This window comes from Moschus berezovskii, chromosome 8 (genome assembly GCF_049115385.1).
Source record: "Moschus berezovskii isolate FMDL1 chromosome 8, NW_MosBer_1.0, whole genome shotgun sequence".
NCBI classification, from domain to species: domain Eukaryota; kingdom Metazoa; phylum Chordata; class Mammalia; order Artiodactyla; family Moschidae; genus Moschus; species Moschus berezovskii.
Window position 1 is genome coordinate 101,878,678 of NC_142467.1, and position 15,872 is coordinate 101,894,549.

General features: G+C 49.6%; 1 protein-coding gene across 1 annotated transcript; it reads right to left on the reverse strand.

The window, feature by feature from the left end:
* Positions 1-7,285: 7,285 nt before the first annotated feature.
* Positions 7,286-10,957, reverse strand: DNAJB1 (DnaJ heat shock protein family (Hsp40) member B1). The gene is made up of 3 exons (XM_055430502.2): positions 10,680-10,957; positions 8,980-9,560; positions 7,286-8,680 (listed from the first exon to the last, which is right to left on the reverse strand). Exons 1-3 carry the CDS (start codon positions 10,888-10,890, stop codon positions 8,450-8,452), a joined length of 1,023 nt encoding a protein of 340 aa, XP_055286477.1. The 5' UTR covers positions 10,891-10,957; the 3' UTR covers positions 7,286-8,449.
* Positions 10,958-15,872: the final 4,915 nt, after the last annotated feature.

The window sequence follows — 15,872 nt, forward strand, 5'->3', positions numbered from 1 at the left end:
CTGACTCTGGGCCTGTCTCATTCCTGGGCACACCCCACCGTACTCTCTCCTGCTGTCTCTGCCCCGCCTGCACCAGACCTCCAGGGCCTCATGTTCTTCAGCTCAGACCTGCTTTATGCATGCCGTTGGTCTTCCTTGGAGCTTTATCCATGGGGCTGCTGCTCCAATGGCCTATCTCTCCCTGACAAGTTCCTGTACCTTGGATGGTGTGCCCAGGACTTGCCACGCATGGGTCCTCTCTCCAAGCTCTCTGGTGATGGGAAGTACGATATTTTGCCCACTACAGTCGGTTGCATAGTGGACCCTGAGAAGACATGCCTGTGTGCCTGAATCTGTGACTATAACCTTATTTGGCATCAGGGTCTTGCAGAAGTAATTAAATAAATTGAGGATCTCAAGATGAGATCATCCTGGATTTAAAAGGGCCCTGAATCCAATGTGTTCTTTGAAAGAGACAGAAAAGAAGATACAGAGGGCTTCCCTGGTGGTCCAGTGGTTAGGAGTCTGCCTGCTAATGCAGGGGACACGGGTTTGATCCCTGGTTTGGGAAGATTTCACATGCCGAAGAGCAACTAAGTCTGAATGCCCCAAAGTTTGAGCTCCACAACAAGAGAAGCCACTGCAATGGAAAGCCCACGCTTGCTGCAACTAGAGAAAGCCCATGAGCAGCAATGAAGACTCAGAGCAGCCATAAATAAACATTAAAAAAAATAAGAAAACACAGAGACAGGAAGGGGAGATGGCTTCTTGTGAAGATAGAGGCAGAGATTGGAGTGATGTAGCCACAAGCTAAGGAAGGCCAAGGATTGTTGGCAGCCCCCGGGAACTGGGAGAGGTGCTCTGAAGGAGCCTAAAGCAGGAGGCAACCCTACTGAGACCTTAGTTTTGGCCCTGTGGTTGCCTGAACTGCAAGAGAATAAATCCTGTTGTTTTAGGCCTCCTGGTTCGTCATACTTTGTCACAGCAGCCACAGGAAACTAAAACAGAAGTGTCTGTTTCCTGGAAGACTATGAGCTCCATGAGTTCCCCCCAACTACTTTGTTTGCCTCTCGCTGGATCCCCTGGGGCTAGTGAGCTGGCCCTCAGGAACTGTGCCTAATGACTAATGCATGAATCATGTTGTAGGAACAGGATCCTAGGAAAGAGGGGCTTTCCTGGAGTCAGACAGAATATTCATTTCTTCCAGGTGGGAATTGGAGGCAGTGGGGTGTGGGGGACCCCTTTCTTGGTGGAACCACCAGCAGACCTCAGGGCTGGGTTGTTCTTCCTTGTCACACTCCCTGACATGAGCAGTGACAGGGCAAATGTTGCAGGTCCTCTTGTCTGAATCACTTTGTCACTCATACTCTTTCAATAAACATTCAGAGGGGCAGCTCTTGGTCAAGTGCTACCCTGGATACCAGCAATGCGACAATTATTAGGGCATGGTAGTTGACCTTGGACTTTCCAGGTAGTTCAGTGGTAAAGAATCCACCTGTAAATGCAGGAGACATGGGTTCGATCCCTGGGTAGGGATGATGTTCTGGAGAAGGAAATGGCAACCCACTCCAGTATTCTTTCCTGGAAAACCCCCAGAGGAGCCTGGCAGTCACAAAGAGTGACTTCTTTGGGGTCTCAAAGTGTCAGACACAGTGATCTCAAGGAAACTGGGGTTGCTCAGGAGGAGAATCTTCTGAAGTGTTCCTGGGGCTCTCTCCTCTCTTCATGACAAAGAGGAAAATCATCTGAGTAATCAGAGTTTCAGAACTCGGAAGAAATCAGACACCACCACGCTCCTCTCTGCCACCAAGCATGGAATCAGCAGACTGTGAAAGAATTCTCAGGTTTGTGTGGGGGGAACATGTACTTTAAGGAGTAGATTTTAATAGAAAATAGATGCTTATTGCTTGTGTTATGCTAGTTGGAAAGAGGTTGGTGCGTTCAAATTTCAAGAGACTGATCATATATATAGCTCAGGGACTTTTAGTTGTTATATAATCAAATGACTCTCTCCCCTTCCCACCCCCACCTCCTGAAGAAATATTAAGACAGAACAAAACCCCAAATCTTTGCAAGCTCCTGCCTCCCTCAGAAAAAGTCAAAAGTCTCTAGTGGCCCACAGGCCCTGTACTGTCTGCCTTTGCCTCACACTCACCCCTCATTTACTCTGGTTCAGCCTCATTGGACTCCTGGCTGTTCCTTAAAAAAAAAATTTTTTTTTGGCTGTGCAGGATCTTTCGTTGTTGTCATGGTATGTGGGATCTAATTCCCTCACCAGGGATGGAACCCAGACCCCCTGCATTGAGAGTCCCCTGGCTGTTCCTTAAACTCAGGCTTCTGCTTCAGCGCCTTTGCACAGGCTGTTTCCTCTGGAAAGTCCTTCCCTCAGTATCCACATGGCTCTCCTCTTATTTCCTTCAACACTTTGTTCAAATGTTGCCTTCAGGGTGAGGCATTCACTGACCGTGTCACTTAAAAACTGCACCCAACACCCATGGACAGAGGAGCCTAGTGGGCTGCAGTCCATGGGGTCACAAAGAGCTGGACACAACCGAGCAACTAAGCACACAGCATAACACTCTCTACCTACTTGTTCCATATTTCTCTATCACGCTCTGCTGCTGCTGCTGCTCAGTCATGTCCAACTCTTTGCGACCCTATGGATAGCCCACTAGGCTCCTCTGTCCATGGGATTACCCAGGCAAGAGTACTGGAGTATGTTGCCATTTCCTCCTAGAGGGGATCTTCCTGACCCAGTGATTGAACCCCAGTCTCCCACATTTCAGGCAGATTCTTTACTGTCTAAGCCACCAGGGAAGCCCTCTTTACCACTAGCACCACCATTTATTTTTGGTTTTATTCTTTCTCACCCCATGTGACTGTCAGCTCTGCAAAGGCAGGAATTTTTGCCAGTTTTGTCTAATACTGTGTCCTCAGCACCAGGAGCAGGACTGGACAGGGACTTCCCTAGTGGTCTAATGGTTGGGAATCCACCTCCCATTGCAGAGGGTGCAGGTTCAATCCCCAGTTGGGGTAATAAGGTCCCACATGCCTCAGGGTGTGGCCAAAAATAAAAAAATAATGAAAAAAGAACAGGACTGGACACACTGGAGGCATTCAATAAATGTTTATTGAATGGACAATGCTTATTACATATCAGGCATTATGCTGTGTTCTGCAATAATTAACAGCTAATGAGAATAACCAATACTTAAGGAAACCTGACTCTGATGCTGGGAAGGATTGGGGGTGGGAGGAGAAGGGGACATGAGTTGAGTGAACTCCGGGAGTTGGTAATGGACAGGGAGGCCTGGCGTGCTATGATTCATGGGGTCGCAGAGAGTCGGACACGACTGAGCGACTGAACTGAATTGAAGGAAACCTGGGGCAAAATTTTCCCGAAGTTCCTTAGTATTCAGTTCAGTTCACTCAAACTCATGTCCATCGAGTCGGTGATGCCATCCAGCCATCTCATTCCCTGTCGTCCCCTTCTCCTCCCGCCCCCAATCCCTCCCAGCATCAGAGTCTTTTCCAGTGAGTCAACTCATCGCATGAGGTGGCCAAAGTATTGGAGTTTCAGCTTTAGCATCAGTCCTTCCAATGAACACCCAGGATTGATCTTTAGAACGGACAGTAGGACCTCATGTTAATTCACAATTGTCCTATGCTGGGCCTGTGTCAAATTCTCAGAGGTAGCTGTCTGAGTTGTGGCCCTGGGGTTGTGAGAAGGTGGGAGTGGCTATGCCTAGTCTTGTTTCACATAAGAGGAAATGGTGGCTGAGAGGTTTGTCATTTGTCCAGGGGAATGCAGTGAGCAGAACTTGAACTCAGCATGGTCACCGTTCAGAAGCCAAGTTCTTTGTTTAAATGTTTATTTGTCTGCAACTGGTCTTGTCACATGTGGGATCTAGTTCCCTGACCAGGGATGGAACCCAGGCCCCCTCAATTGGGAGTTCAAAGTCTTAGTCACTGGACTATCAGGAAGTCCCAGGAAACCAGGTTCTTAATGCCATGTTCTTTTGCCTTCCCAGCGCCCTGCCTTGCCCAGTTTTCACCACACCTCTATGAAGTCTGTATCTTCAATAGCCCTGTTTTCAAAGGAGGCCACTGAGACTCAGAGAAGCAAAGTCACTTGCCCAAGAACACACACAGCAGCAGAGTGACAGAGCTGGGACTCAAACCCAGTCTGCTCAGTCCTAGGGCCTGATGTTCCACTGCTGGTGTCAAGCGAGGAGGTTGTGACCAAACAGCATGGGAGTGAGTCTGCTTTTTCTTTTTGGCTGCATTGCATGGCTTGTGGGATTTTAGTTCCGACCAGGTATTGAACCCACGTTCTTGGCAGTGAGAGCACAGAGCCCAAACCACTGGATCAGCAGAGAATTCCCGGAGTGAGCCTTCTCAAGTGGGTGAGGGCCAGGGTGGAGTTGTGGGTCTCAGGGGCTTGCCTGGGGATTTGGTTCCTGGAGCTTAGCCAAGAGCACAGACCCAAAAGACTGTGGACATACCTCAGAAGTTTCTTTGGAGTGGGCTGAGAAACTTTTTCACATTAGGATACAGTAACTGACACACTTTGACAGCTAAGGTCCGTCTAGTCAAGGCAATGGTTTTTCCCGTGGTCATGTATGGATGTGCGAGTTGGACTGTGAAGAAAGCTGATCACCGAAGAATCGATGCGTTTGAACTGTGGTGTTGGAGAAGACTCTTGAGAGTCCCTTATACTGCAAGGAGATCCAACCAGTCCATTCTAAAGGAGATCAATCCTGGGTGTTCATTGGAAGGACTGATGCTAAAGCTGAAACTGCAATACTTTGGCCACTTCATGTGACGAGTTGACTCACTGGAAAAGACTCTGATACTAGGAAAGGTTGGGAGCGGGAGGAGAAGGGGACGACAGAGAATGAGATGGCTGGATGGCATCGCTGACTCTGTGGACATGAGTTTGAGTGTACTCCGGGAGTTGGTGATGGACAGGGAGGCCTGGCGTGCTGTGATTCATGGGGTCGCGGAGAGTCGGACACGACTGAGCGACTGAACTGAACTGAACTGACACACTGCACTTGTTCTGTGTCAGGCTCTGTTGTGTGCTTCTGGTATCTATACCTGAAAATCCTCACAACCATAGAAGTACAATTTTTGTGCTTATTCTACAGTTGAAAAAACTGAGGCACAGAGAAGTCAAGTCACTTGCTCAAGGTCACACAGCTACAAAGTGGTTGAGTTGAGATTCAAACCTGGAAGCAGGAGCAATGATAGAGGAGAGATAGGAGCCACCAAACATGAAACTAGATCTTCACACCCACCTGCACGTGTCTGGCAGAATCAACATATGGAAAAACAGAAGAGAGGAAGCTATTTCTGTATGTGAGAGAAAAGAAAAGAGGGGGGGGACGGGCAGAACATACAGTATGTACCACTTGTGTAAAAAAAGAAGAGTCTTCATGTAACGTCGCAGAAGGAAAGGCACAGGAGAAACTGGGAAAATTTTCCTGGCGGTGGACTCAAAAGCAGGATGGGAGGGAGAATTTTTAACTCTATATGCCCTTACAAATTCAGTACTGTGATTTCGTAGCCAAAAATCGAAACTGAAAATTTAGAAATTATATTTATGCTTACATAAACAGATTGTCTCTAGGAGGTAGCACAAAAAAACATTCTTAAAAGAGGAAAAAAAATTTTCTAATGCCATGGCTTGTCTACAGTGGTCCTGAGGAAGGAGGGGACTTGACTATTCACCACAGGCTGAACGTGAATTTTTGTTTTCTACTGTTTGAATCATGGAAAAATGCAGCACTCCTGGTGTGATGGATAAAGATACTGTGCTTAGTCGCTCAGTTGTGTCCAACTCTTTGCGACCCCATGAGGTGGGTGCAAAACAGAGGCAGCTCCCCTCACAGTTGTGGAAGGAGCAAACTCCGAAATGTGGTCAGATAGGCATCGTGGGAAAATAAATTCATTAGAGGGAAGCTGAGGGAGTGAGGGGAGAAGCCAGCTTGCAGACAAACCAAACACCTGACACACACGTGCCCACAGGTCCGGTGTGGGCAAAGGCTGTGCATCTGAGGGACAGGCCTCTGTTTACTAGGGTCCTTGTCATTTTCCTGAAGAGTGACACTGTCCCATCCACCACCACAGGAAAGTTCTTTCTCCAAGTTACCAGGATTGTGTGTGACACACTAAAGCTTTGTGCACATTTGTGCCCACAGCCCTTAGATAAGAACCCCATACAGACCAGCTATGTTAATGAGGGAGGCTGGGGCAGGGGGATGGCAGCTCAAGGAGGTCTGTGACCCCAGTTGAGGCCAGGGCCAATTCTGCAGTAAATATCATTCCTTATCCTGGAAGTGGTGATAGGGTCCCTTTTGGCTCTAATACTCCACGGGTCACCTCTGAACGAGGATGGCCTCTCTGGGCTCAAAGAAGCTACTCCTCCAAGAGACCCATGGCTTAGGTTTGGGTGAAAAGCCCTCTAAGATCTGTGCTGTCCAATAGTCACTGCTAGCCACCAGGGGTGGGTGCTGAGCACTTGAAATGTGCTTGTAGCTACTAAGCAACTTGTGTTCTGTTGAATCTTAAAGAATTTGTTTTAAAAAAGAACACTTCCATCGCTGAAGAAGGTTCTCTGGGACAGCATTGCCCTTAGATTGCTTCCAGTGGTTAAACTGTTTCAGTGGGAAGGGAAAGCCCTCCAAGGTTGATGTTAAATATGGTTATTGAAGTTTCTACATCCAGATATCTTATAGCAAAATGGCAATGAGGTTTTTGGCCTGTGTAATTACTTACCTTATAATAAAACAAGTTCCTTAAAAAAAATTACAAAGTAAAAGCAATTTCAGTGGCCTGCAAATAAAGGGAGGGCAGGAAATAGGTCCTAACCAGGGTGGGGTGGCCCTGGGCTGGAATCCTAATCTGGTTTGGCCAGGGCCTTCCTGACATCAGCTTGTTCTAGCAAGAAAGCAGGGGGTGGGGGGCGGGTGGAGATTAAGAGAGTAGGGCACACACTTCCCCTTGGCCCCAGCAACCAGATCTTGCAAGACTGGGAGAGGATCTGTTTAACTTTGGCCCCAACCTTCACCAAAAAACGAGCTCTGAATCCACTGGGCTCTTCCGATGCCTAGATCCAGTCCGGCGGGTTTCTCTCGTTAACCCCACATTTAGGTCAGGAGGGCAACTTCTCTCCCTTGCAGAGGACTCCTACCTCCTGCCTGCCACTCCCTCCCACCCACCCTGGCTGCCTTTGGAGGGCTGCCCCTACCCCACCCCATCCCTTCAGCAGAACCCTCAAACAAGAGTCGCAGGACCGCTCCCCTGAGGTTTAGCATCAGTCTTTAATGCTGTCATGCTGCACATTGACAAGTCACACGCTTTGGTCTTGTGTTGGCAGTGGCAACTTACAATGAGTCTAAAAGTCTGAGCACCAGACTGACCTGCAAGGAACAAATACTTGTTCCAGAACCCCCCACTCCCACCAGGTTCTTTCTCAGTTCCATCATGGCCCTATACAGAGCAGCAGCTGCTGTGGACCGGTTTTGTCTGACCGCACACAAACTTTACACAGAATTATAAAAACATATTTACAGACGTTCCACAGTGCTCCTGTAATCAGAAGCAAAGACCCTTTTATCAAAAGGGATTATAACTAGGGCTGTGCAAAATTCAAAAGGATGAGATCCTTTTGAGAGAGTCCAGAGTCCATTGAACAAAAAAATGACCTGGGTCACGGGGAAATCCCAGGTGTGCCAAAAGATTGCCTCACAGCAAAGGAAGGTGAAGATCTCTGTCTGGGAGCCTGGGGTCAAGACTCCAGCCAAGGCCCCCGACCCTTGAGGGAGAGGCAGCTGCACAAGTTACTCAGTGAAGGCCGGCTCCCTTGGTCCTGCTGGAACAAGGGAGGTATTGCTTGTGGGAGCTGGCCAGGCAGTTCAGCAACCAGAGTTGAGATTTTCAATTTGAGATGGCAAAAGAGAAGACGGGATTTCTTAGGGGAAGTGCAAGATGGGGGAGACAAATACAGAATAAAACACAAACTGATCACACAATAGAAACTGAGGAGTGTACAGTGTCTGGTAACCATGAAGGCAGGTCCACACCACAGGACGTCTGCAAGCGGAGGGACTACAACATGGGGATCAAGTCCAGCTGTGGGTTTGCGATCTGCCTCTCCCCCTGGGCAGGGCCTGGAGAGGGAGGAGGGGGGTGCTGCCCACCCAGGAGGGCTGCAAGGACCCAGTGGGGCAGACTGCACTGCCTTTGCCTGCTGTTCCCACCACCTGACGCCCTACCGCTCGAAAAACAACTTTAGTCTAGTGCACGACTTTGAAAGATTGTAATATATTCTCTGGAAAACATTGAGCAGTATGAAAGCCCTCCCTGGGCCCTCCCGCCCTCTCGCGGGTCCACAGCTGGTAGAACGGTCCGGAAATCCTTGAGCTCTGGAAAGGTCCCTGGTCAGTCCTTGGGGAACACGGGTTGACTATATCGGAAGAACCTGCTCAAGAACGGTTCTTGATGTCTGGGGAATCCTTTCAGGGAAGATCACTTCAAACTCAATAATGAGGTCCCCGCGTTTCTCGGGCGTTTTGGGGAGAGGGAGGCCTTCTCCAGGAACTTTTCGCCGCATGCCAGGCCTGATGACATCTTTGAACACAACGGGTATGGTCCTGCCGTCCAGAGTGGGGACATTCACTGTACAGCCACACAGAGCCTTGGAAAGCAAAGGGACAGCATTAGAAAGAGTAGCTTAGAAAGCTCACATCTTGCCCAGAGGCTGCTGACTGGAGAGTAAGTGCCATCAGGCCTCTGCAGCTAAGACCCTGCCTTAAGATCTACCCAGGTCACCAGCACAGAATCTCCGGAAAAACAGAGCCCTGGACAGTCTTGTCGCCATTGCACTGTCCAAGCCTAGCCCACATCAAGTGCCCAGAAACATCTATCAAGCAAACACTGAACAGCATCACAAAGCAGCTTCTCCCTCCCCAAACGCTGCCCTGCCTAGTGCCTTACCTCCCGAAGGCTGATCCTGGCTGGATAAATGACATCAGAGCCATCTCTCTTAAAGATATTGTGTGGCTTGTCCTTTAAAACAAAGACAATATCGGCTGGAATGTTGTTGGAAGTCTGGTCTCCTTCCTTGGGGAAGGTGATTTTGGTCCCTTCTTTCCACCCCCGCTTCACTTCGATGGTCAAGATTTTGTCTTCATTGCGAATGCTCTTTCCGTCGGGGTTCAGCCGCTTATGAGAGATTTTCATCTTCTTGGTACAGCCGCTGTAGATCTCTTCAAGTGAGACCCTAAGGTCATGGGTGACGGGGGGATCTTGTTTCTTTCGGGTGGGCTCTTGGGCAGGGCGGGAACGGCCAAAGTTCATGTTGGTGAAGCCACCCATGCCCATGGGGAAGCCAGAGAACGGATCATCGATGTCCATGCCTTCCTCCCCGTTCCGCTGCCCAAAAAAGGTGTCAAAGGGATTTCGGCCACCGAAGAACTCAGCAAACATGGCATGAGGGTCTCCATGGAATGTGTAGCTGAAGGAAGTACCGTTAGTACCGCCGCTGCTCCCGCCGCTGGGGCCACTGCCCTTCAGGCCTGAAAAGCCAAAGCAGAAGAAATCAGACGGCGGGCTAGGAACTTAACTCTACAGGAACTTTCCTTCAAGGTAAAAAGCTTAGGAGCCATTGGGGGAGGAATTTTTTTTTGCTTGTTAGGGAAGAACAAGGAGTAACTCCAAGCTTTTTTACCTCCCACTTGCAGCAGCAGAAACATAACCCCCACCCACTTATGGCAGGTAGTTCACTGTGGCAAGAAAATGGTGAAGGGTTCAAGCTTTCAGATGGGCATCTCTTGGGGCCACCCAGGTCCTCACGTCTGAATAACTCATTCCTCTTGCACGGTTACAATTAGTACGAAAAACTCACTAAGAGATCCAATGAAAAATGCTTAACCCCGTATCAGTTTTCACTAAATGCTTACTCTTAAATTCCCTACTGCTAGAGACATGTGGGAGAATAAAACGAACGTGAAACTGCAAATGCAGACTTTCAAATTCTCGCACCCTGGCACTAACTGCCCCCATTCTCACATAATAAGCCGCTTCTTCCTGAGGACCAAGCCCAGCAACCTGCCTGAGTCATCAATGGGCGACAGGACAAGAAAGCTTCTTTCTTTTTCCCTGCACCTTGACGGCCGACTAGGTAAGCACTTTACAAGGATTACCTCACTCCACCCTCGGAGAGGCGCGGGAGGTCGCCCGGCGCTAATTGGCATCTCATTTGCATGCTCACTACTCGCAGCCTGTGCCCAGGGCTCAGTCAGAGGCCCTGCCCTGAACCCCGGGGCGGCAGAGCCTCCCACCTCACCCAGGTGAGCCCGGGCTCCCTGCGCCAGCAGCTAAACTAAGCCTCGGAATCCTCTCCTTCCGCACCCGCACCCCCGGACCGATCGCGGACGTGGGTGGAGGCGAGGGCCCAGGGAGGGGCAGCCCCAGACATACTAGAAGCTTCCGAACGAGCAGCACGGCCAGGGCCCCTCCTCCCATCGGGCGGCCGCCAATCCGAGGGCGGAGGCCCTTGTGGCCAGAAGGCGGGGGCTGCTTCAACCCCAGGGTCCGGAGCGCCCCCAGGAGATGCTGCAGCGAGGCCGCGCTGCCTCGGTTTCTCCGCCTGTCAAACGGCGAGGGCGCGCCCCCGGCTGCGCGCGCGCACGCACCTTCCTCCCCGTAGCGGTCGAAGATCTCGCGCTTGCGCGGGTCGCTGAGCACGTCGTAGGCCTCGGCGATCTCCTTGAACTTCTCCTCAGCGCCGGGCTCCTTGTTCTTGTCCGGGTGGTAACGCAGCGCCTGACGGCGGTACGCCCTCTTGATCTCCTCGTCCGACGCACCGCGGGCCAGGCCCAGCGTCTGGTAATAGTCCTTTCCCATTGCCCCCGCCTGCGGCCCACCACCTAGCTGTCGCCGTCCCCCGGCTCCGCCACCGCCCCGTCCCGGACTCTATATACCCGTCCGGCGGAAGCTTCCAGAGCCCGCCAGCCCCCTCCAGAACCTTCCGCCCCGCCCCCCACGCGGCTTTGGCCAATCCCCGTCGTCCAGGCTGCGACGCGCGACATCCGGGGCGGGGCCGCGGCGCCAACGGCCGCCTGCGCGCGGCCACGCCCCCTCCCGGGCAACGCTTCCCAGCGGCGCTCGCCCCGGTCGACGGAGGCCCCGCCCACCCTCCGCGGGCACCAATAGCGACCATGTTTTTTATTGCTTCCTGCAACCAGGCCGGCCTTGCGGCCCGCCTCCTGTCTGGGTCAATAGGTTACGACGCGCTACTCCAGGAAGGGGCGTTCATTCAGTTCAGTTCTGTTCAGCCGCTCATTTATGTCCCACTTTGTGGGACTTCACTGCAGCGCGCCAGGCTTCCCTGTCCATCGCCAACTCCCGAAGCTTGCTCTAACTCATGTCCCATTGAGTGGTTGATGCCACCCAACCATCTCATTCTCCATTGTCCCTTTCTCCTCCTGCTTTCAATCTTTCTCAGCATCAGGGTCTTTTCCAGCGGTCAGTGCTTCGCATCAGGTGGCCAAAGTATTGGAGCTTCGGCATCAGTCCTTCCGATGAACATTCAGTACTGATTTTCTTTAGGATTGACTGGTTTGATCTTCTTGCAGTCCAAGGGACTCTCGCGTTTTCTCCAACACCACAGTTCAAAAGCATCAGTTCTTCCGTGCTCAACTTTCTTTATGGTCCAACTCTCACATGCATACATGACTACTGGAAAAATCATAGTTTTGACCAGATGGACCTTTGTCGGCAAAGTAATGTCTCTGCTTTTTAATATACTGTCTAGGTTGGTCATAGCTTTTCTTCCAAGGAGCAAGTGTCTTTTAATTTCATGGCTGCAGCCACCATTTGCAGTGATTTTTAGAGCCCAAGAAAATAAAGTTTGTCACTATTTCCATTGTTTCCCTATTAGCCCCTTCACTAGCAGATGCAAATATGCCTGCCCCTATCTCACAGGGCCAGGAATGAGTTCCTGCCAGGTGTCTCCGGGCGGTGGGAGTTGCCTAATTTTCCCCAGCCCCAGATACCCGCTTCCTTCTGGAAATAAAAATAGTCACCCGCCCTGTTGTACCAACTCTGTGCATGCTCAGTCATATCCAACTCTTTGCGAGGAGAATGCAGGTGGGAGCTCCAGTACTATCTGCGTCCTCAGTCATAAAAGACTCTGCAAAGCGAGGTGAGCACTGGGAGCCAACATTCACCTCCCTGCAGAAGACCCTGCAGAGGTCTTCTCAGTCCAGCCCTTCAAGCCTCTCACTTTACCATTTTCTCAAGAACACCTGCCACTGAAATCTGAAATTGTTCCTTGATTTTCATGTTAAAAGTCTCCCCCACTCCTTGACTGGAATCACCATAAGGTCAGGGACTGAGTCCTGTCAGTGCTGAGTCTCCAGTGCCAGGAAGTGTCTGGAACCAAAGCTTCATAAATATTCCTGGCTGATTTTATTTTTATTTATTTATTTTTCATATGCATGGTTAGTGTTTTATTCTTTGAAGGATGGTTCTGAAACATCACACTAAGTCAGGTTGAAAGGAAAAGTTTAAAATAGTTTTATAAGGATATAACATATGTACTGACTGTTCATTCTACAAAATCTTGATCATAGAGCTTATGATACACCTAGTTTGTAGTAGCACCCAGTTTTTCCAGATAGTCATTATTTCTTGTTTGCATAAACTTCTTATCATTGGCTGCCTTCTGCTTTTGTTGCATGATCTCAGAGTCCCGCTGCTTCCTTTGAGAGGTAGTCAGGCTATCCTCTTTTCTTTTTCCCTTACTAATTTCCTGGGATTTCTTCATGTTTTTCTGGTGGGCAAGTTCTCGTTGATTTCCACCTGCCCAACCTTTCAGGCTGGGCCAGACTCAACTGCCCCTCTCCCTCCACAGACTAAAAAATCCTGGCTGTTTTTAATGCACCTGGTTCTTTACCCCCGCCCCACTACCTTCATGATGTGGGGGAGACATGGGGATCAATACACCTCTTAGGGCCTCGGTATCTTCATCCCTGAGCAACATGATCCCTTTTGGCTCCTATAGTTTGGCGTGTCTGTGGTGAAGGACAGGGCTGACGCGGAAAGGAGGCTCAGAAAGAGGTACCACCTGAGAAAGGAAGAAGGGAGTAGGTGGTGGTGGCCTACAGAGGGGAAAGGTTCTTGGAAGAACTGCTTGGGAAGTCTGGGCGGTGTGACACTGGTGCTGGAGCCAGATAGTCATGTCTCATTCTTGGTTCCAGCACTTCCTGGCTGTGTGATCTTGGGCTGGTTACTGAGCCTTCCAGGGTCTTTAGCTTCCTCATCTGTACAATGGGGGTAGTAGTTGTACCAGCCTCATAGGGCTTTGAAGTTGACATTGAGTCAACATTTGGAAAGTGCCCGGGACAGACCTAGCTTAGAGGAAGTTCTGTCAAAGGGGTGACTAACTGTCTGGTTGAATGGTGGGCTGCTGAGGAACCCCCTTCCTGGCAGGACCACAGCAAAACATTTCTGGTAACCACTGCCCTTGTGCATGCTGGAACTCTTGAGAAAGACGCCATGGCCTTCTGGCCATCCCTGGCCACTCCCTGACTCTGGTGTAACCGTGTCAGTAAGGGATTCCCTGGCAGCTCAGTTGTAAAGAATCTGCCTGCAGTACAGGAGAACCGGGTTCAATCCCTAGGTCAGGAAGATCCCCTGGAGAAGGGAATGGCAACCCATTCCAGTACTCTTGCCTGGAAAATCCTATGGACAGAGGATCCTGGTGGGCTACAGTCCACGGGGTTGAAAAGAGTCAGACAGAACTTAGCGACTAAACCACCACCATCAAAGGACTCTGGACTAAGACACATACCAGCCAACCTGGAAGGATGAGTCTAGGCTGGATACCCAAGGGCACAGCACTGCAGGGGTCCTGAACCAGTCATGGAGGGGAGAGTTTGATTTTTTTTTTTTTAATAAAGTTACATAAAGAGATAGTGGGAGAGTCATCATGGGGAAAAAAAACCCAGAGCTTGTGGATTTCTTCACACTTATGAATTTAGGGGTTACAGATGTGGGGACTTCCTTGGCAGTCCAGTGGTTAGGATTCTGCTTCTAATGCAGGGGCAATGGGTTCAGTACCTGATCCGGGAACTAAGATCCCACATGCTGTGTGGCCAAAAAAAGGGAGTTACAGATGTGGGGACTTTTCTGGTGGTCCAGTGGTTAAGGCTCCCTGCTTCCACTGCAGGGGGTGTGGGTTTGATCCCTAGTCGGGGAACTAAGATCCCACATGCCACTTATAAATCCACCCTAAAAAAATAGCTAACAGATGTGGAGGCCTCTAAAGGTCTTCACATAGCTCTGGTGGACCAAAAACATCAAGCAAAGGGTGTCCTTGTGTTTGTGGGCAACCTTAGGGCTAGGAAATCTCCCTTCCTTGAGTAAGCCTGGGTCATATTCAGGAAATTTTAATTGTTTAACCACACCCCCCCAAAAAAAAAAAAAAAAAAAAGAGAGCCCAAACTCAACTTCTCTTATTATGTTCTTTGACCTGGACACATACTCACTGGGCACTGTTTGGTTTTTTTGTTCTTAACCAGGCTGAGTGGCATGTGGAATCTTAGTTCCCCCACCAGAGATTGAACCTGCACCCTGGGCAATGAAAGTGCAGAGTCCTAGCCACTGGACTTCCAGGGAATTCCCTCACCAGGCACCTTGGAATGTTACTGGAAAAGTAACTTTCACAGAAACTTAGCAGAGATGTGAGCTATCAACTCAGAGAAGAGGAGACGATGTGATGGGTAGTTGTATGCATAGACTTGGCTGGGCAATAGTACCCAGTTATTCAATTAAACACTAATCTAAGTGCTGCTGTGAAGGTGTTTTGCAGATGTGGTTAGGTTAACATCTATAATCAGTTGGCTTTAAGTACAGGAGATGACCCTTGATTTTGTGGGTAGACCTCATTCAATCACTTGAAAGGCTTTAAAAGCAAACACTGAAAGACCTTAAAAGCAAATATGGAGGTTTGCCTGAGAATGAAGCATTAGTTCCTGGTCAAGACCTGCTGGTCTGCCCTACAGATTTCACACTTGTCTTGCCAGCCCTCACAATTGTGAGAGCCAATGCCTGAAACTAGTCTCTTAATACACAGACACACTCACAAACACATACATCCTATTGCTTCTGTTTCACTGGTAGAACTAAGAACTAAGAATATAAGAATATAAGAACTAAGCAGGTCAGTCTGGAGTCAGTCAGCCTTAGTTGAAAACCTGGACCTGCTCTTTGCTTATTTACTGCCCATGTGATCTTGCACAACTTGTTCTCTGTAATTGCTAAGTATGTTTTCCATAAAATGAGGATAAGAGTAGATCTTACCTCCCAGGGTTGCTATGTGAGTTTGAGAGGGCCCAGGCAATAAACCTTATAATAATAGCTAACACCGACAAGGTCCTACTCTGTGTCAAATCGGTTCCAAACACTCAATGTGTATGAACTCATTTAATCCTGACAATAATCCTGTGAGGGGCTTCCCTGGTAGTCCAGTGGTTAAGAATCTGCTTGCCAGTGCAGGGAATATGGGTTCCATCCCTGGTCCAGGAAGATCCCACGTGCTGTGGGGCAACTAAGCCCGAGAGCCATAACTACTGAAGCCCTTGTGCCTAAAGCCTGAGCTCTGCAACAGGAGAAGCCACCACAATGAGAAGCCTGCAACTAGAGAAAGCCCGAGTGCAGCAATGAAGACCCAGCATGACCAAAAAGAACTTCATTAAAAAAAATAATCCTCAGAGGTTGGCCTGTCATTACCTCTGTTTTACAGGTAGGGAAACCAAGGCTCTGAGAGGTTATGAGAGTTGCCTGAGGTCACCTAGTGAATAAAATGCTAAGGTGTAAACTGT

Coding starts and splice junctions, on each gene's coding strand:
- DNAJB1 (XM_055430502.2), bottom strand. CDS start 10,890: ATGGGAAAGGACTATTACCAGACGCTGGGCCTGGCCCGCGGTGCGTCG. Junction 9,561..10,679: donor CGACCGCTACGGGGAGGAAG/GTGCGTGCGCGC, acceptor TTGGCTTTTCAG/GCCTGAAGGGCAGTGGCCCC. Junction 8,681..8,979: donor CCAGGATCAGCCTTCGGGAG/GTAAGGCACTAG, acceptor TTGCTTTCCAAG/GCTCTGTGTGGCTGTACAGT.